Source organism: Somniosus microcephalus, unplaced genomic scaffold (genome assembly GCF_052327205.1).
Source record: "Somniosus microcephalus isolate GS21.2 unplaced genomic scaffold, FLI_Smic_1.0 scaffold1, whole genome shotgun sequence".
Taxonomy (NCBI): domain Eukaryota; kingdom Metazoa; phylum Chordata; class Chondrichthyes; order Squaliformes; family Somniosidae; genus Somniosus; species Somniosus microcephalus.
In genome coordinates, this window is record NW_028225188.1 from 5,179,237 (window position 1) to 5,199,530 (window position 20,294).

The following is a 20,294-nucleotide window of genomic DNA, read 5'->3' on the forward strand; positions in this document are numbered from 1 at the left end:
TGGGAAGGGATTCACTCTGTCATCCACCCTCCTGTCACACCAGCTTGTTCACACTGACGAGAGACCCTTTAAATGTTCTGACTGTGGGAAGAGCTTTAAATGCTCCCGGGAGCTGAAGAAACACCAGCGTGTTCACACTGACAAGAGACCCTTTAAATGTTCTGACTGTGGGAAGGGCTTTAAAAGCTCTGGGGATCTGAAGGAACACCAGCGAGTTCACACTGACGAGAGACCGTTTCAGTGTTCTGACTGTGGGAAGAGCTTTAAAAGCTCCGGGGATCTGAAGGAACACCAGCGAGTTCACACGGACGAGAGACCGTTTCAGTGTCCTAACTGTGGGAAGAGCTTTAAAGGCTCCAAGGATCTGAAGGAACACCAGCGAGTTCACACTGACGAGAGACCCTTTAAATGTTCTGACTGTGGGAAGAGCTTTAAAAGCTCTACGAGCCTTAAGAGACACCAGCGTGTTCACACTGATCATCGAATCTAACAGCACAGAAGGAGGTGATTCGGCCCATCCTGTCTGTGCCGGCTCTTTGAAAGAGCTGTCCAATTTAGTCCCAAACCCCAGCTTTATCCCCAGAACTCTGCAAACTAGTCCTCTTCAAGTACGTGTACAATTACTGTTTGAAAGTTCCTGTGGAACCTGATTCCAGCATCCTTTCAGATGGTGTGTTCCAGATCTTAACAGTCCTCTGTGTGAAAACAATTCTCCTCATTCCCCTCTAGTTCTTTTAGCAACTATTTTAAAGCTGTGACCTTTGGTTACCGACCCACTTGCCAGAGTGAACAGTTTCTCCCGACTTGCTCGATCAAAACCCCTCATTATTTTGAACACCTCTATTAGGTCTCCTTAACCTTCTCTGCTCTAAGGGGAACAATGCCAGCTTCTCCAATCTCTCCACATAACTGAAGTCCCTCATCCCCGGTACCATCCTGGTCAACCTCCTCTGTACCCTCTCCAAGGCCTTGACATCCTTCCTAAAGTGTGGTGCCCAGAACTGTACACAAGACTCCAGCTGAGGCCAAAACCCTGCAGCTGCACAAAACCCTGGTTAGACCACACCTGGAGTACTGTGAGCAGTTCTGGGCATCACACCTTAGGAAGGATATATTGGCCTTGCAGGGAGTGCAGCGTAGGTTTACCAGAATGATACCCGGACTCCAAGGGTTAAGTTACGAGGAGAGATTATATAAATTAGTGTTGTAGTCCCTAGAATTTAGAAGTTAAGGTGTGATCTGATCGAAGTTTTCAGGATATTAAGGGGAACAGATATGGTGGATAGAGAGAAACTATTTCCGCTGGTTGGGGATTCTAGGATTAGGGGCATAGTCTAAAAATTAGAGCCAGACCTTTCAGGAGTGAAATTAGGAAACACTTCTACACACAAAGGGTGGTAGAAGTTTGGAACTTCCTTCCACGAATGGCAATTGATGCGAGATCAATTGTTAATTTTAAATCTGAGATTGATAGGTTTTTGTTACCCAAAGGTATTAAGGGAGATGGGCCAAAGGCGGGTGTATGGAGTTAGATCACAGATCAGCCATGATCTCATTGAATGGTGGGACAGGCTCGAGGAGCTGAATGACCTCCTCCTGTCCTATGTTCCTCACTAGTGATTTGTAAAGGTTTAGTGTAACTTCCTTGTTTTTGTATTCAATGGCACTATTTGCAAAGCCAAGTATCCCACACACTTTCTGAACCGTCTCACCAACTTGCTGGGCACTTTCAAAGATTTGTGAATATGGACCCCCTGGTCCCTCTGCTCTTGCACCCCCTCAAAATAGTCCCATTTAGATTATACGGCCTCTCCCTGTTGTTTCTCCCAAAGTGCATCACTTCACACTTATCCTCATTTAATTTCATCTGCCTTGTGTCTGCTCATTTCACAGTCTGTCTCTGTCCTTCTGAAGTCTGCTACTACTATGCTCGCTATGTACTGGCCGTGCTAGACGTGCTCCTATCTAGTTATCCAGCAAGTTAAACACTTATTCAAAATAATTCTTCGTGAAGCCGTTTGCTGTTTGAAGCCTTTACTTGAACAATTTTGTGAAACTGTAAACAAAGATAAAGTATGTTTTGTACATAAACTGAGTACCATACATTCGATATTACATAAGATATAAACATATTTACAACAGTAGAATAGACTAATTGTATAACTAACTAACATTTGGACTCACTTCTGTAACCATCAAATATTAACCTTTTATAAACATAGTATTATCAAAATACTACTCTGACAACATTGCTATTATGCTAAGAAACAAAGATACAGATATTGCGCTTGGCCTAACATGAAATCAGATTACATTGGATTGTGAAACCCTTATGGAATCCTGCATTACTGCCAGGTTCTTCCTGGAATTCTACTTCCTGTGTTACACAGGAAGAAAGGTATGAAGGTCAAATGACTTCTCACAGGAAGAAAGGAACAAAGGTCAAATGACCTCACACAGGAAGAAAGGAACAAAGGTCAAATGACCTCACACAGGAAGAAAGGAACAAAGGTCAAATGACCTCTGCTTCATACAAACACACTGCTAACACAATAACCACCACCAGAGGGTACTATCTGCACACATAAAATAGTCCATTGGTCCAGAACACTCCCCGTCTGGGGTCGTTAATGACTCCACATAGTCCGAACTCTACTTGTCACTGGAGTCCTCTGGCGACAAAAGAAGAACCACCTCAGAGACGGTCCATCGGTGTCGATGATAGGATGCAGCTTCCGTAGACTGCTGTGAGGGGGTAGGTTGCGTTCTGCTACGCACAGTTCCAATCTGGGTATGGTGAGGTCTGGCTGGGGCGCCAACTTGACTCTATCAAAGATGAAGCCGATTTTGCTTTGTCCTTCTTGAGTGGTGACCTTCAGATAAGCCACGCTTGCAATGGCCTTAGCGGATGCGTCTGCAAAGACACGAAGCTCTTTGAATTGGGCATTTGAGGGAGAGAAAGACGTAGAGCAGTGAGGTATTTGGATCTCCTGTAAGTCTTGGAATGAGTCTCTCCATCTGTCCCACACTGCTTCCATCTCTTTGGGGAGAGGTGAATCCCACTCTTCAGTGCGTGTGGAGAGTTCCCTGAGGAGCAGCCTGCCTTGTATGGTGACAGGGGCTAAGAAGCCGAGAGGGTCGTATAGGCTGTTGACTGTAGAGAGCACTCCTCTACGTGTGAAGGGTTTCTTGGCGTCTAGGACTTGGAACGTGAACGTGTCTGTTGCTATGTTCCACGACACCCCTAGGCTACGCTGTAGGGGGAGGTCATCAGTGAAGAGGTCTAGGTCCTTGACGTCCTTAGCACGATCTTCAGGGGGGAATGCCGCCATCACTGCTGGTCTGTTAGAGGCTATCTTATGCAGCCTGAGGTTGGATAGTGCAAGTAGTTCCTGGGCTCGTCCGAGGGTACTGATGGCCTCTGCTTCGGTCGGGAATGACTTCAGTGCGTCGTCGACGTAGAACTCTCATTCGATGAACCCTCTCACATCACTGCCAAAGTCGTCGTCTTCTTCCTTGGCAGCCCTCCTTAGTCCGCATATGGCGACAGCAGGGGATGGGCTATTCCCAAAGACATGGACATGCATTCTGTAGTCCACAATGTCTCTATTGGGGTCATTGTCCCGATACCACAGGAAGCGGAGGAAGTCTCTGTGGTCTTCTCTCACCACGAAGCAATGAAACGTGCTGGATATCGGCAGTGATGGCGACGGGCTCTTTCCTGAATCTCATGAGCACTCCCAAGAGGCTGTTGTTAAGATCGGGCCCTGTGAGGAGTACGTCGTTGAGAGAGACTCCCTGATATGGTGCACTGGAGTCAAACACCACGCGGATCTATTCCGGCTTTTTGGGGTGATAGACTCCGAAGGAAGGGAGGTACCAACACTCTTGGCCTTCCTGGAGTGGAGGAGCTATCTCTGCATAATCGTTGACAAGCATTTTCTTGACAAATTCTAGGAAGTGTGCTTTCATCTTTTCAGATTCCTGGCGACATCCTACAGGGTACACATTAACGAGGCAATCTTGGAGCATGCTCTTGTGCTCACTCCTTCTCCACACACCTCGGTGCACCTGGATGTAATCTCTGGACCAGCAGCTCCCTCTCTCTCCCCGCCGTGCTCTGAAGCAGGAGGAGGCGTCTCTGACTTCCAAGGAGCTGGGCCTGGGTGTAGTGCTGAAACGTGCCGATCACTTTCACATTCAGTGCATTTTGCATCTACCTTGCAGTTCTTGGCGAGATGGCTCGTGGATGAGCAGCACTTGAAACATGTAGAGTTCTCTTTAAGATATTGATTCCAATCTTCCAGGGACATCTCCCTGAAGCCTCTGTACTTCTTTAAAGGATGGGGCTTGTTGTGGATAGGGCATTGTTTGCTCATATCCTCAGGTTTCTTCTGAATCTTTGTGTGCTCAGTTGAGGACACTTGCATTTTGTGGACAGATATTGGTGTCTTTCCATGTCTGGCAAACTTGTCTCTTCTGGCAAGTGCTGGGTGGGAGGAGAAGAAGTTGAAGCTGGGGTCGTTTCTGGCTTTGGCTTCTTTACGGATGAATTTAACAAACGCAGAGAATGGTGGGAACGCCACGTTGTGCTTTAGCTTGAACTTTGATCCAAACGTTATCCACTTCTCCTGCAGGTTAAATGGAAGCTTCTCAATGATGGGACTTACCCCTCTGGAAGTGTCTAAGTACGATAGACCGGGTAGGTAGCCGTCCTGCTTTGCGGCTTTGAGTTCCGACAGCAGATCTCCAAGGTCGCGGAGCTTCTGGGGTTCCTTACTCGTCAACCTCGGAAAGTTCGCCAACCTGTCAAAGAGAGCCCTTTCAATGGCTTCGGGCAAGCCGTAGCTTTCTTCCAGCCTCGCCCAAGCCTTCTTCAACCCCTCTGGCAGCTGCCCCACATTGGCCGCTTTTATCCTGCAGGCCTGTCCGGCGGACTCTGGGCCGAGCCACTTGATAAGGAGGCCGAGCTCTTCTCCTGCCGACAGGTCTAAGCCCAATATGGCATCGTGGAAGCAGGACTTCCAAGCCCGATAATTCTCCGGCCTGTCATCAAACTTGATTAACCCCGAAGTCACCAGCTGGGTGCGTGCAAGGTATTTGGCGAGTTCGTAGGTGCTGGGACCTGTGCCAGGGTTGCCTTGGCTAGGGGCTCTGTTGGAGGTCTCAAGGAACCGAGAGGGGATTTGCCTCTGACTTTCTCTATTCGGCGTCCTATTCCTCTGCACCGTGTCTTCCTTTCTGCTGGGGGAGACTCTGCGACTTGAGGCACGCTGTCTGCTTTGACCTTGGTTGGCAACTTGTGGCATGTTATACGAAGTGCTTGCGTCTGTAGAGATGTGCAGGCCTCCATCCCTTTCTCCTGTAAACTGTATGTCGGCATGGTCGCTCACGTAATCTATGGTGCGCAGTCGTGGACTCTGCCACAGAACGGGAATTAAAGGTTTGTAAGCTGTCTCGGGATCAACTCCCTCCAAAATTGCCTCGAATACATGTGTCTCGGCTAATGCAGCATCTATCTCTTTTTGTTGCTGCAGAGCGTCTAATGTGGCTTGGAGACGGGCCTGTTCAGCCTGGCGTTCAACTTGGTGACGGGCCTGTTCAGCCTGGCGTTCAACTTGGTGACGGGCCTGTTCAGCCTGGCGTTCAACTTGGTGACGGGCCTGTTCAGCCTGGCGTTCAACTTGGTGACGGGCCTGTTCAGCCTGGCGTTCAACTTGGTGACGGGCCTGTTCAGCCTGGCGTTCCACTTGGAGACGGGCCTGTTCAGCCTGGCGTTCAACTTGGTGACGGGCCTGTTCAGCCTGGCGTTCAACTTGGAGACGGGCCTGTTCAGCCTGGCGTTCAACTTGGTGACGGGCCTGTTCAGCCTGGCGTTCAACTTGGTGACGGGCCTGTTCAGCCTGGCATTCAACTTGGTGACGGGCCTGTTCAGCCTGGCGTTCAACTTGGTGACGGGCCTGTTCAGCCTGGCGTTCAACTTGGTGACGGGCCTGTTCAGCCTGGCGTTCAACTTGGTGACGGGCCTGTTCAGCCTGGCGTTCAACTTGGAGATGGGCCTGTTCAGCCTGGCGTTCAACTTGGAGACGGGCCTGTTCAGCCTGGCATTCAACTTGGTGATGGGCCTCTTCCGCTTGGAGTCGGGTCTGTTCCGCTTGGAGTCGGGTCTGTTCCGCTTGGAGTCGGGTCTGTTCCGCTTGGAGACGGGCCTGTTCCGCTTGGAGTCGGGTCTGTTCCGCTTGGAGACGGGCCTGTTCCGCTTGGAGTCGGGTCTGTTCCGCTTGGAGACGGGCCTGTTCAGCCTGGCGTTCAACTTGGAGACGGGCCTGTTCAGCCTGGCGTTCAACTTGGAGATGGGCCTGTTCAGCCTGGCGTTCAACTTGGTGTCGGGCCTGTTCAGCCTGGCTTTCAACTTGGAGACGGGCCTGTTCAGCCTGGCGTTCCACTTGGAGACGGGCCTGTTCAGCCTGGCGTTCAACTTGGAGATGGGCCTGTTCAGCCTGGCGTTCAACTTGGTGATGGGCCTGTTCAGCCTGGCGTTCAACTTGGAGATGGGCCTGTTCAGCCTGGCGTTCCACTTGGAGACGGGCCTGTTCAGCCTGGCGTTCCACTTGGTGACGGGCCTGTTCCGCTTGGAGTCGGGTCTGTTCAGCCTGGCGTTCAACTTGGTGACTGGCCTGTTCAGCCTGGCGTTCAACTTGGTGTCGGGCCTGTTCAGCCTGGCGTTCCACTTGGAGACGGGCCTGTTCAGCCTGGCGTTCCACTTGGTGACGGGCCTGTTCCGCTTGGAGTCGGGTCTGTTCAGCCTGGCGTTCAACTTGGTGACTGGCCTGTTCAGCCTGGCGTTCAACTTGGTGTCGGGCCTGTTCAGCCTGGCGTTCAACTTGGAGACGGGCCTGTTCAGCCTGGCGTTCAACTTGGAGACGGGCCTGTTCAGCCTGGCGTTCAACTTGGAGACGGGCCTGTTCAGCCTGGCTTTCAACTTGGAGACGGGCCTGTTCAGCCTGGCGTTCAACTTGGAGACGGGCCTGTTCAGCCTGGCGTTCAACTTGGAGACGGGCCTGTTCAGCCTGGCGTTCAACTTGGAGACGGGCCTGTTCAGCCTGGCGTTCAACTTGGAGACGGGTCTGTTCAGCCTGGCGTTCAACTTGGTGATGGGCCTGTTCAGCCTGGCGTTCAACTTGGAGACGGGCCTGTTCAGCCTGGCGTTCAACTTGGAGATGGGCCTGTTCAGCCTGGCGTTCAACTTGGAGATGGGCCTGTTCAGCCTGGCGTTCAACTTGGTGACGGGCCTGTTCAGCCTGGCGTTCAACTTGGAGACGGGCCTGTTCAGCCTGGCGTTCAACTTGGTGATGGGCCTGTTCAGCCTGGCGTTCAACTTGGAGACGGGCCTGTTCAGCCTGGCGTTCAACTTGGAGATGGGCCTGTTCAGCCTGGCGTTCAACTTGGAGATGGGCCTGTTCAGCCTGGCGTTCAACTTGGAGATGGGCCTGTTCAGCCTGGCGTTCCACTTGGAGATGGGCCTGTTCAGCCTGGCGTTCAACTTGGAGATGGGCCTGTTCAGCCTGGCGTTCAACTTGGTGATGGGCCTGTTCAGCCTGGCGTTCAACTTGGTGTCGGGCCTGTTCAGCCTGGCGTTCAACTTGGAGACGGGCCTGTTCAGCCTGGCGTTCAACTTGGAGACGGGCCTGTTCAGCCTGGCGTTCAACTTGGAGACGGGCCTGTTCAGCCTGGCGTTCAACTTGGAGACGGGCCTGTTCAGCCTGGCGTTCAACTTGGAGACGGGCCTGTTCAGCCTGGCGTTCAACTTGGAGACGGGCCTGTTCAGCCTGGCGTTCAACTTGGTGACTGGCCTGTTCAGCCTGGCGTTCAACTTGGAGATGGGCCTGTTCAGCCTGGCGTTCAACTTGGAGATGGGCCTGTTCAGCCTGGCGTTCAACTTGGTGATGGGCCTGTTCAGCCTGGCGTTCAACTTGGAGATGGGCCTGTTCAGCCTGGCGTTCAACTTGGTGATGGGCCTGTTCAGCCTGGCGTTCAACTTGGAGACGGGCCTGTTCAGCCTGGCGTTCAACTTGGAGATGGGCCTGTTCAGCCTGGCGTTCAACTTGGAGATGGGCCTGTTCAGCCTGGCGTTCAACTTGGAGATGGGCCTGTTCAGCCTGGCGTTCCACTTGGAGATGGGCCTGTTCAGCCTGGCGTTCAACTTGGAGATGGGCCTGTTCAGCCTGGCGTTCAACTTGGTGATGGGCCTGTTCAGCCTGGCGTTCCACTTGGAGACGGGCCTGTTCAGCCTGGCGTTCAACTTGGTGATGGGCCTGTTCAGCCTGGCGTTCAACTTGGTGACGGGCCTGTTCAGCCTGGCATTCAACTTGGTGATGGGCCTGTTCAGCCTGGCGTTAAACTTGGAGATGGGCCTGTTCAGCCTGGCGTTCCACTTGGAGACGGGCCTGTTCAGCCTGGCGTTCAACTTGGTGATGGGCCTGTTCAGCCTGGTGTTCAACTTGGTGACGGGCCTGTTCAGCCTGGCGTTCAACTTGGTGACGGGCCTGTTCAGCCTGGCGTTCTGCTTGGAGTCGGGCCTGTTCCGCTTGGGGTTCAGCTTGGAGACGGGCCTGTCTTACTTTTATTTCTATTTCACTGTTCGCATGTGCAGCTCTGGCTTGAGCTGCCACTAGCTTAGCCAGTGCTCTGGTGATAGTCACGCTTATTCTAGAACCACCTGATGACCGTGAACCAGCTTGCGATCTGACGTAACCGGAGCTTATAGACCGATTGTCACCTTCTACAGTTTCGTCTGCCTGTTTAAGGTCTTCTCCTCGCTGCAAAGCATTTTCGTTATTATCTTCTGACATGTTGATGTGAGGTAGATGTGCTCTACGAGGTTAAGGCTTACATTGGGTTCCTCCTGCTCTGCTCTTCACAGCTAGCTGTATTGCTATCTTTTCACTGATATCTTTTCACTGTACTGGCCGCACTAGACATGCTCCTATCTAGTTGTCCAGCAAGTTAAACACTTATTCAAAATAATTCTTCGTGAAGCCGTTTGCTGTTTGAAGCCTTTACTTGAACAATTTTGTGAAACTGTAAACAAAGTTAAAGTATGTTTTGGACATAAACTGAGTACTATACATTCGATATTACATAAGATATAAACATATTTACAACAGTAGAATAGACTAATTGTATAACTAACTAACATTTGGACTCACTTCTGTAACTATCAAATATTAACCTTTTATAAACAAAGTGTTATCAAAATACTACTCTGACAACGTTGCTATTATGCTAAGAAACAAAGATACTCACAGATATTGCGCTTGGCCTAACATATGAAATCAGATTACATTGGATTGTGAAACCCTTATGGAATCCTCCATTACTGCCAGGTTCTTCCTGGAATTCTACTTCCTGTGTTACACAGGAAGAAAGGTATGAAGGTCAAATGACTTCTCACAGGAAGAAAGGAACAAAGGTCAAATGACCTCACACAGGAAGAAAGGAGCAAAGGTCAAATGACCTTACACAGGAAGAAAGGAACAAAGGTCAAATGACCTCTGCTTCATACAAACACACTGCTAACACAATAACCACCACCAGAGGGTGCTATCTGCACACATAAAATAGTCCATCGGTCCAGAACACACTATTTACTACGTTGCCAAGTTTTGTATCATCTGTAAACTTCAAACTTGTACACCTATACCCAAGTCCAGGTAAGTTATATATAACAAGAAAAGCAATGGTCCTAATCCCGACCCCTGGGGGACTCACTGCATACTTCCCTCCAGTCAGAAAAACATCCCTCAGCACTGCTCACTGTCTCCTATCCCTCAGCCAATTATATACCCAAATTACCATCAGCCCTTTAATACCATGTGCTTCTCTTTTCCGAGTAGGCCTCTTGTGTGGTACTTTATCAAATGGCTTTTGAAAGTCCATAAGAAATAAGAGCAGGAGTCGGCCATACGGCCCCTCGAGCCTGCTCCACCATTCAATAAGATCAGGGCTGATCATCGACCTCAACTCCACTTTCCCGCCCAATCTCCATATCCCTTGATTCCCCTAGAGTCCAACAATCTATCGATCTCAGCCTTGAATATACTCAAAGACTCAGCATTCACAGCCCTCTGGGGCAGAGAATTCCAAAGATTCACAACCCTCTCAGTGAAGAAATTCTTCCTCATCTCGGTCTTAAATGGCCGACCCCTTATCCTGAGACTATGGCCCCTAGTTCTAGACACTCCAGCCAGGGGAAACAACCTCTCAGCATCTACCCTGTCAATCCCCTTCAGAATCTTGTATGTTTCAATGAGATCACCTCCCATTCTTCTAAACTCCAGAGAGTATAGGCCCATTCTACACAATCTCTCATCATAGTTGGAATAAACGGGTCATTTTCCGAGTGGCAGGCAGTGACTAGTGGGGTACCGCAAGGACCGGTCCTAGGACCCCAGCTGTTCACAATATATATTAATGATCTGGACGAGGGAATTGGATGTGATATCTCCAAATTTGCAGACGACACAAAGCTGGGTGGGTATGCTGTGAGGAGGATGTCGAGAAACTTCAGTACGATTTGGACAGGTTGGGTGATTGGGCAGAAATATGGCAAATGCAGTGTAATGTGGATAAATGTGAGGTTATGCACTTTGGTGGCAAAAACAGGAAGGCAGATTATTATCTGAATGGCAATAGATTGGGAGAAGGGGAAGTGCAAAGAGACCTGGGTGTTCTTGTGCACCAGTCGCTGAAGGTAAGCATGCAGGTGCAGCAGGCAGTTAAGAAGGCAAATGGTATGTTGGCCTTCGTAGCAAGAGGGTTCGAATACAGGAACAAGGATGTCTTGCTACAGTTGTACAGGGCCTTAGTGAGACCGCACCTTGAGTATTGTGTGCACTTTTGGTCGCCTTATCTGAGGAAGGACATTCTTGCCATGGAAGGAGTGCAGCAAAGATTCACCAGGCTGATACCTGGGATGGCAAGAATGACGTATGAGGAGAGATTGTGTCGATTGGGCTTATACTCACTGGAGTTTAGAAGATTGAGAGGGGATCTCATCGCAACCTATAAAATTCTGTCAGGCCTGGACAGACTAGATGCAGGAAGGATGTTTCTGATGGCTGAGGAGTCCAGAACCAGGGGTCACAGTCTAAGGATAAGGGGTAAGCCATTTAGGACAGAGATGAGGAGGAATTTCTTCACCCAGAGAGTGGTGAACCTGTGGAATTCTCTGCCACAGAGGGCGGTGGAGGCCAGTTCATTAAATATATTCAAGAAGGAGTTAGATATATTTCTTAAGGCTAAAGGGATCAAGGGATATGGGGAGAAGGCAGGGACAGGGTACTTAATTTGGATGATCAGCCATGATCTCAAATGGCGGAGTAGGCTCGAAGGGCCGAATGGCCTACTCCTGCTCCTATCTTCTATGTTTCTATAGGACAGCCCTCTCATCCCAGGAATCAATCTAGTGAACCTTCGTTGCATCACCTCCAAGGCAAGTATATCCTTCCTTAGATAAGGAGACCAAAACTGTGCCCAGTGCTCCAGGTGGTCTCACCAAGGCCCTGTACAATTGGAGCAAGACTTCCTTACTCTTATACTCCAACCCCCTTGCAATAAAGGCCAACATGCCATTTGCCTTCCTTATTGCTTGCTGTACCTGCAGGCTAGCTTTCTGTGTTTCTTGCACGAGGACACCCAAATCTCTCTGAACAACATTTGAAAGTTTCTCACCATTTTAAAAAGATTCTGTTTTTCTATTCTTCCTACCAAAGGGAATAACCTCACATTTCCCTACATTATACTCCATCTGCCACCTTACTACCCACTCACTCAGTCTATCTATATCCCTTTGCAGACTCTTTGTGTTCTCCTCACAGCTTACTGTCACACCTAGCTTTGTATCATCAGCAAACTTGGATACATGACACTCGGTCCCTTCATCTAAGTCATTAATATAGATTGTAAATAGCTGAGGCCCCAACACTGATCCTTGTGGCACCCCACTAGTTACAGCCTGCCAACCTGAAAAAGGTCTGTTTATCCCTACTCTCTGTTTTCTGTCTGTTAACCAATCCTCTATCCATGTTACTATATTACCTCCAACACCGTGAGCCCTAACCTTGTGTAATAATATTTTATGTGGCACCTTGTTGAATGCCTTTTGGAAATCCAAATATACTACATCCACTGGTTCCCCTTTATCTACCCTGCTAGTTACATCCTCAGATAACTCTAATAAATTTGTCAAACACCATTTCCCTTCCATAAAACCATGTTGACTCTGCCTACCCATGTTAGGATTTTCTAAGTGCCCTGATACAACTTCCGTAACAATGGATTCCAGCATTTTCCCAACGACTGATGTCAGGCTAACTGGCCCGTCGTTCCCTGTTTTTTTCTCTCCCTCCTTTCTTGAATAGCGGTGTTACATTTGCGACCTTCCAATCCGCTGGGACCGTTCTAGAACCTCGGGAATTTTGGAAGATCAAAACCAATGCATCCACTGTCTCTTCAGCCACCTCTTTTAGAACCCTAGGATGTAGGCCGTCAGGTCCAGGGGATTTGTCGGCTTTTAGTCCCATTAGTTTCTCTAGTACTTTACATTAAGTTCCTCACCCTCAATAGACCCTCGGTTCCCCATCTTTGGTTTGCTTTTGTGTCTTCTACTGTGAAGAGATACAAAATATTTGTTTTATCGTTTCTGCCATTTCCTTATTCCCCATAATAATTTCTCCTGTCTCTACCTCTAAGGGACCAACGTTGTCAGCTGTGGCTCAGTGGGCAGCTCACTCGCCTCTGGGTCAAAGGGTGGTGGGTTCAAGTCCCACTCCAGAGACTCGAGCACATAAAGCTAGGCTGACACTCCAGTGCAGTGCTGAGGGAGTGCTGCACTGTCAGAGGGGCCGTCTTTCAGATGAAACATTAAACCGAGGCCCCGTCTGCTCTCTCGGGTGGATGTAAAAGATCCCATGGCAGTATTTTGAAGAAGAGCAGGGGAGTTATCCCCGATGTCCTGGGGCCAATATTTATCCCTCAACCAACATAACAAAACAGATTATCTGGTCATTATCACATTGCTGTTTGTGGGAGCTTGCTGAGTGAAAATTGGCTGCTGCACTTCCCACATTACAACAGTGACTACACTTCAAAAAGTAAAGCGCTTTGAGACGTCCAGTGGTCGTGAATGGCGCTATAGAAATGCAAGTCTTTCTTTACTTTTGCTACTCTCTTCCTTTTTGATGCTTTTGATTTAATGATTAAACATTTAAGAAATTATTGCAGTGACAAAGGCTGTCTGTGAAACTGGAGGAAATTTGTCTTTAAAATTTTTTTTAAAAAGATTATTTAATGTAAAATTGAACATTTTATTGACAGTGAATGACATTTACAGAGCTCAGGTCTCAGCTCTTTGTACAAAGTCACAAGCCCTCATGCCTACAAGGCAGGGGTCCCAGTCTCTACAAGCTTCTTGGTCGTCTTCACTTGTTCATCCGGATAGCGGGTCTCCAGGAATTCACACAGATGAGGGTCGGCGCTCCCAGTGGAGAGTTTGTGCAGATCCAGCAGACTCTGGTTGACATTCTTCTCCATCTGCAGGGCTCTCTGCATCGCCGAGCGGAGCCTCTCGCTCTCCTGGCCGAACAAGTGGACTGTAATGAAATTTAAAAACTTAAATTAATTTTTGAAACTTATCAAATTAAATTAAATTCACCCCGGCCAGGGTGACAATGCACTCCAGTCCCCGCAGCACCCACCGGTCTCAGAAGGTCTCAAGTGTGCCGGCAGACACCGCGTGCTCCATCTCCAGGGCCACCCGGGCGTGAACATGGCCGCGGAAGAGAGGCAGGCAATCAGGCCGAAGGACCCCCTCGACCGCCCGCTGCCTGGACCTGTTTATGGCCACTTTCATCAGGCCCAGGAGCAGTCCTACGAGGAGGTCCTCCGCCCTGCCCGCTCCCCTCCGCACCGGGTGACCAAAGATCAGGAGCATGGGACTGAAGTGCAGCCAAAAATCGAGGAGCAGCCCCTTCAAATAGTGAAAGAGGGGCTGCAACCTCTCACATTCCACATAGATATGGAACACGGACTCCTCCAGGCCGCAGAAATAGCAAGCAGCCTGGGAGTCCGTGAACTTATCCAAAATCTTATTGCACGGGACTGCTCCATGCAACACCCTCCAGGCCAAGTCCCCAATAGATAAAGGGAGGACTCCCGCACAGAGAGCCCTCCATTGGGGACCTCTGCCTCTGCTGGACGGCAAGATGGCATGCCAAGGCGTGTCCAGACAGCAGGCGAAGATGACAAAGTGGAGAGTGTGCAGGAGCAGCCCATACAGGAAACCCCTCCGCGCAGAACTAAACATCACGGAGGGCATTTCCCTGAGATGGCTCAAGTTGAGAGGCGCCGGTTCCCGAGAGGGGTTTTGGGGCCGTGCGCTGATGAGGAATTCCGTCTGAACGGGGATCAGTTCGGACGGGACCACCCCATGTGCTTGAGCCTCCTCGATACGCCTAGTGGAGTTGGGGCCCAGTGCCGCGGGATCACGGGTGTCAGACGCACCACCTAAGCTCCTACCTTACCTGTCAAGAGGGAAGGAGCTGTCTGTCACATCAGGATGCCTCCTTTGGGGCATGCGAGTGATCATACCACCAAAGCTGCGGAAACATGTCCTCAACGAGCTGCACTCAGGACATTGTGGTATTGTCCGGATGAAGGAGCTGGCACGAAGCTACTTCTGGTGGCCCGGTCTGGATCATGAAATTGAAGTTGAAGCGAAATCATGCCCATCATGCGAGACAACCAGGGATACGCCAAGAGCAGCGCCACTGCATCCATGGGAATGGCCAGCGACACCGTGGCAACGGATCCATTTGGACTTCGCAGGACCAGTGGAAGGAACGATGTTCCTGGTCGCGGTGGACTCCCATTCCAAATGGCCGGAGGTTGCAGTAATGTCCACTACCACTACGGAGAAAACCATCGAGACTCAGAGAGATGTTCGGGGGATTTGGTCTGCCGGAGCAGATCGTAACCGACAATGGAACACAGTTCACATCCCAGGAGATGGAGGAGCTCCTCAAGAGCAATGGAATCCAGCACACATTCTCCACACCTTATCATCCATCCATGAATGGATTGGCGGAGAGATTTGTCAGAACGCTGAAATGCGCGTTGAAAGCTGCAAGAAGTGATGCTCCTCTAAAGCAGCGCCTGAATGCTTTCTTGCTGAAATACCGAAACACGCCTCATGCTACGACTAGAGCATCTCCTGCTTACCTACTCATGGGAAGGCAGCTATGGACACGCCTTGATCAAGTCAGCAGACGAGCTCAGAGGTCCAAAGAACGACACTTTGTGGTGGGGGGCAAAGTCCTCGCGCATAACTACACCACCCCGGAGTGGTGGGTCCCGGCTACGGTCATTCAAAAGACGGGCCCCGTTTCATACCGAGTCCGCACCGGAGACGACCGAACATGGAGACGGCATGTAGACCAGTTACTGCCAAGACAGTCGCCACAGGTTACCCAAGAAACATAGGATCAAGGACCTGCTGGGGGCTCCAGCCGGGACTGGTCATCTGACCCTGAGACGGTGGCACCATCCACTCTTGTGCCATCGAGGGAGGAAGCCACGCCTGCAGGGTCACGGGAGAGCCAGCCAGAGCCTGCTCCTGAGACTAGGCGTTACCCCCAAAGAGAAAGGCAGCCTCCAGAGCACCTTAGTTACAGTTAGTGCTAACCTATGTGTATGGGGCAGAATAATCCCCAGGGTTAGCGGAATGTAGAGGCAGTCTACCATCTCTTCCAAAGTTATAGTCATTTTCAGTTACTCTGTTTTGTGGACATTCTATTTTAAGGGGGAGGAAATATGTTGTGTATTTTGAATGTGTATTAGAATTGCCCACATGGGATACCGTAGTGGTGATTTGCAATGCACTATGGGAAATGTAGTGCATAGAGTGAAGAAGCACATTGTAAATAAAATGGCCATTAACTAAACTCTCCACCCCGGAGTCCTTCTTAATTGTTATATAGATAAGGGTATAAAACCCCTTGAGACACAACACTTGGGCTGATAAGTGGCAGGTAACATTTGCACCCCACAAGTGCCAGGCAATGACTATCACTGACAAGCAAGCGTCTAATCACCGCCCCTTGACATACAACGGCATTACCATCGCTGAATCCCCCACCATCAACTTCCTGGGGGGTCACCATTGACCAGAAACTTAACTGGACCAGCCACATAAATACTGTGGCAACAAGAGCAGGTCAGAGGCTAGGTATTCATGGCGAGTGTCTCACCTCCTGACTCCCCAAAGCCTTTCCACCATCTACAAGGCACACGTCAGGAGTGTGATGGAATACTCTCCACTTGTCTGGATGAGTGCAGCTCCAACAACACTCAAGAAGCTCGACACCACCCAAGACAAAGCAGCCCGCTTGATTGGCATCCCATCCACCACCTTAAACATTCACTCCCTCCACCACCAGTGCACCGTGGCTGCAGTGTGTACCATCTACAAGATGTACAGCAGCAACTCGCCAAGGCTTCTTCGGCAGCACCTCCCAAACCCGCGACCTCTTCTACCTAGAAGGACAAGGGCAGCAGGTGCAGGGGAACACCTGATCGAATACACATATCCCTGAAGGCAGCAGGACAGGTAGAGGAGGTGGTTAAAAAGGCATAGAGGATACTTGCCTTCATTAGCTGAAGCATAGAATATAAGAGCAGGGAGGTTATAATGGAGCTGTACAAAACGCTAGTTAGGCCACAGCTTGAATACTGTGTGCAGTTCTGGTCGCCACACTATAGGAAGGATGTGATTGCATTGGAGAGGGTGCAGAGGAGATTCACCATGATGTTACCTGGACTGGAGCACTTCAGCTATGAAGAGAGACTGGACAGGCTGGGGTTGTTTTCCTTAGAGCAGAGAAGGCTGAGGGGGGACCTGATTGAGGTGTACAAAATTATGAGGGGCATAGATAGGGTAGATAGAAAGGAACTTTTCCCCTTAGTAGAGGGGTCAATAACCAGGGGGCATAGTTTCAAGGTAAGGGGCAGGAGGTTTAGAGGGGATTTTAGGAAAAACTTTTTCACCCAGAGGGTGGTTGGAATCTGGAACTCACTGCCTGAAAGGGTGGTAGAGGCAGGAACCCTCACAACATTCAAGAAGCATTTAGATGAGCACTTGAACCGCCATAGCATACAAGGCTACGGACAAAGTGCTGGAAAATGGGATTAGAATAGACAGGGCTTGATGGCCGGTGTAGACACGATGGGCCGAAGGGCCTCTTTCTGTGCTGTATGACTCTATGACCACCAACTCCAAGTCAAACACCATTCTAACTTGGAAGTATATTGCCATTCCTTCATCGTCACTGGGTCAAAGTCCTGGAACTCCCTCCCTGACAGCACTGTGGGAGTACCTTCACCACACGGACTGCAGCGGTTCAAGAAGGTGGCTCACCACCACCTTCTCAAGGGCAATTAGGCATGGGCAATAAATGCTGGCCTTGCCAGTGAAGCCCACATCCCATGAACGAATTTAAAAAAAACTTCATCCCATAACACGCGTTCAAGGGCTCAGTAATGTTTAATTCATCAGAAAAAGACAAAGTACAACAACATACTGGTCAGCTTAACAGAGTCTCATCATATTTATGAGGCCACAAACTTAAAATAGTCACTAATAAATCCAGTAATGAATTCAGGAGAAGTGTCTTTACCCAGAGAATGGTGAGAATGGGGAACTCGCTACCACAGGGAGTAGTTGAGATGAACAGCACAGATGGATTTATGGGGAAGCCACACAAGGGAGAAAGGAATGGGAGGATATGTTGATCGGGTTAATTGAAGTAGGGTGGGTGTGGGGCATAAACACCGGCATGGACCAGTTGGGCCGAATGGCCTGTTTCTGTGCTGTGCATTCTATGTAACACCATCAACAATCAATCGAAGGGAATCATCAGCACAACAGATTGATAGATTAAACAGCAGTCCAAGAATTTATAAAACATTCATCCATTCCATGTTCATGTCACCCCAGCTGTCTCCAGGGCCCTGTGCTACAGAACAGTGTGAACTCACTGGTGTCTCTTCAGCTCCCCGGAGCTTTTAAAGCTCTTAGCACAGTCAGGGCATTTAAATGGTCTCTCATCAGTGTGAACAAGTTGGTGTCTCAGCAGGTGGGATGACCGAGTGAATCCCTTCCCACACGGAGCAGGTGAACGGCCTCTCCCCGGTGTGAACTCGCTGGTGTCTCTTCAGCTCCCTGGAACTTTTAAAGCTCTTAGCACAGTCAGAGCATTTAAATGGTCTCTCATCAGTGTGAACAAGCTGGTGTGTCAGCAGGTTGGATGAGTGAGTGAATCCCTTCCCACACACTGAGCAGGTGAACGGCCACTCCCCAGTGTGAACCAACTGGTGTACCTTCAGATTCCCAGAGGTTTTAAAGCTCTTCCCACAGTCAGAACATTTAAATGCTCTCTCATCAGTGTGATATTGCTGGTGTGTCAGCAGGTTGGATGACCGAGTGAATCCCTTCCCACACACGGAGCAGGTGAACGCCCCCTCACTGAACGCCCTCTCACCAGTGTGAACTCGCTGGTGTTCCTTCAGATTCCAAGAGGTTTTAAAGCTCTTCCCACAGTCAGAACATTTAAATGGTCTCTCATCAGTGTGAACTTGCTGGTGTCTCAACAGGTTGAATGACTGAGTGAATCCCTTCCCACACACGGAGCAGGTGAACGCCCCCTCACCAGTGTGAAATCGCTGGTGTTTCTTCAGATCGATAGAGGTTTTAAAGCTTTTCCCACAGTCAGAGCATTTAAATGGTCTCTCATCGGTGTGAACCAACTGGTGTCCCTTCAGATCCCTAGAGGTTTTAAAGCTCTTCCCACAGTCAGAACATTTAAATGGTCTCTCATCAGTGTGATATTGCTGGTGTGTCAGCAGGTTGGATGAACGAGTGAATCCCTTCCCGCACACGGAGCAGGTGAACGCCCTCTCACTGAACACCCTCTCACCAGTGTGAACTCGCTGGTGTTCCTTCAGATCCCCAGAGGTTTTAAAGCTCTTCCCACAGTCAGAACATTTAAATGGTCTCTGATCAGTGTGAACTTGCTGGTGTCTCAACAGGTTGGATGACTGAGTGAATCCCTTCCCACACACGGAGCAGGTGAATGGCCTCTTCCCAGTGTGAACTGGCTGGTGTTTGTTCAGATTCCCAGAGCTTTTAAAGCTCTTCCCACAGACAGAACATGTAAATGGTCTCTGATCGGAGTGAACTCGCTGATGTTGCTTCAGCTCCCCGGAGCTTTTAAAGCTCTTCCCACAGGCAGAACATTTAAATAGTCTCTCATCAGTGTGAACTCGCTGGTGTGTCAGGAGGTGGGCTGACCGAGTGAATCTCTTCCCACACACGGAGCAGGTGAACAGAATCTCTCCTGCTCTCTCCAGCTGGTGTCTCTTCAGATCCTGGGACGTTTTAAATCTCTTCCCACAGTCAGAACATTTAATGTGAACAAGCTGGTGTCTCAGGAGGGTGGCAGAATGAGAGAATCGCTTCAAAAACACAGAGCAGGTCAATGGTCTCTCATTGGTGTGGACAAGCTGGTGTCTCAGCAGCACGGAGGGTGCAATTAATCCCTTCCCACACACGGAGCGGGTTAAAGGTCTCTCCCTAGTGTGATCTTGCTGGTGTATCATCGGAGTGGATGACTGAGTGAATCTCTTCTGGAACACGGGGCCGGTGAACGGGCTCTCCCCAGTGTGTAGCCACTGCTGTTGCTTCAGGTACTTGTATATTTTGAAGCTCTTCCCACACTCAGAACATTTAAAAGGTCTCTCATCAGTGTGGACTCGCTGGTGTGTCAGCAGATTGGAGGAGCGACTGAATCAGGTCCTGATGAATCGAGCGACTCTGTCTGTTCTTGACGTGATGTTCGGTCTGAGCTTCCTGTCTGTAAATGCTCCACTTCTAAAACCCTGTAAAAGGAGTGTAGAAAGGGGTAAGAGGGAGAATGTTGCCTCATGTCCCCCTTTCCCAGCCCAGGGGCAGTGAAGCTGATTTTCAGGCCCCAGCTGCTGCACAGGTTACATACGAACATACGAATTAGGAGCAGGAGTCGGCCACTCGGCCCCTCGAGCCTGCTCCGCCATTCAATAAGATCATGGCTGATCTGATTACTCCACATTCCCACCTACCCCCGATAACCTTTCACCCCCTTGCTTATCAAGAATCTATCTACCTCTGCCTTAAAAATATTCAAAGACTCTGCTTCCACCGC

At 49.8% G+C, this 20,294-nt stretch overlaps 1 protein-coding gene across 1 annotated transcript in view; it reads right to left on the minus strand.

Annotated features, from left to right (window-relative positions):
- The window catches only part of LOC147084187 (uncharacterized), a gene marked incomplete at its 5' end in the record, with an annotated part of 52,442 nt that extends 32,804 nt beyond the window's left edge, over positions 1-19,638 (minus strand). Inside the window, one exon of the mRNA XM_085979843.1 lies at positions 18,178-19,638. Within this exon, the coding sequence (XP_085835969.1) occupies positions 18,178-19,638 (1,461 nt within the window). The remainder of the gene's footprint in view (positions 1-18,177) is intronic.
- Between the last annotated feature and the right edge of the window lie 656 nt (positions 19,639-20,294).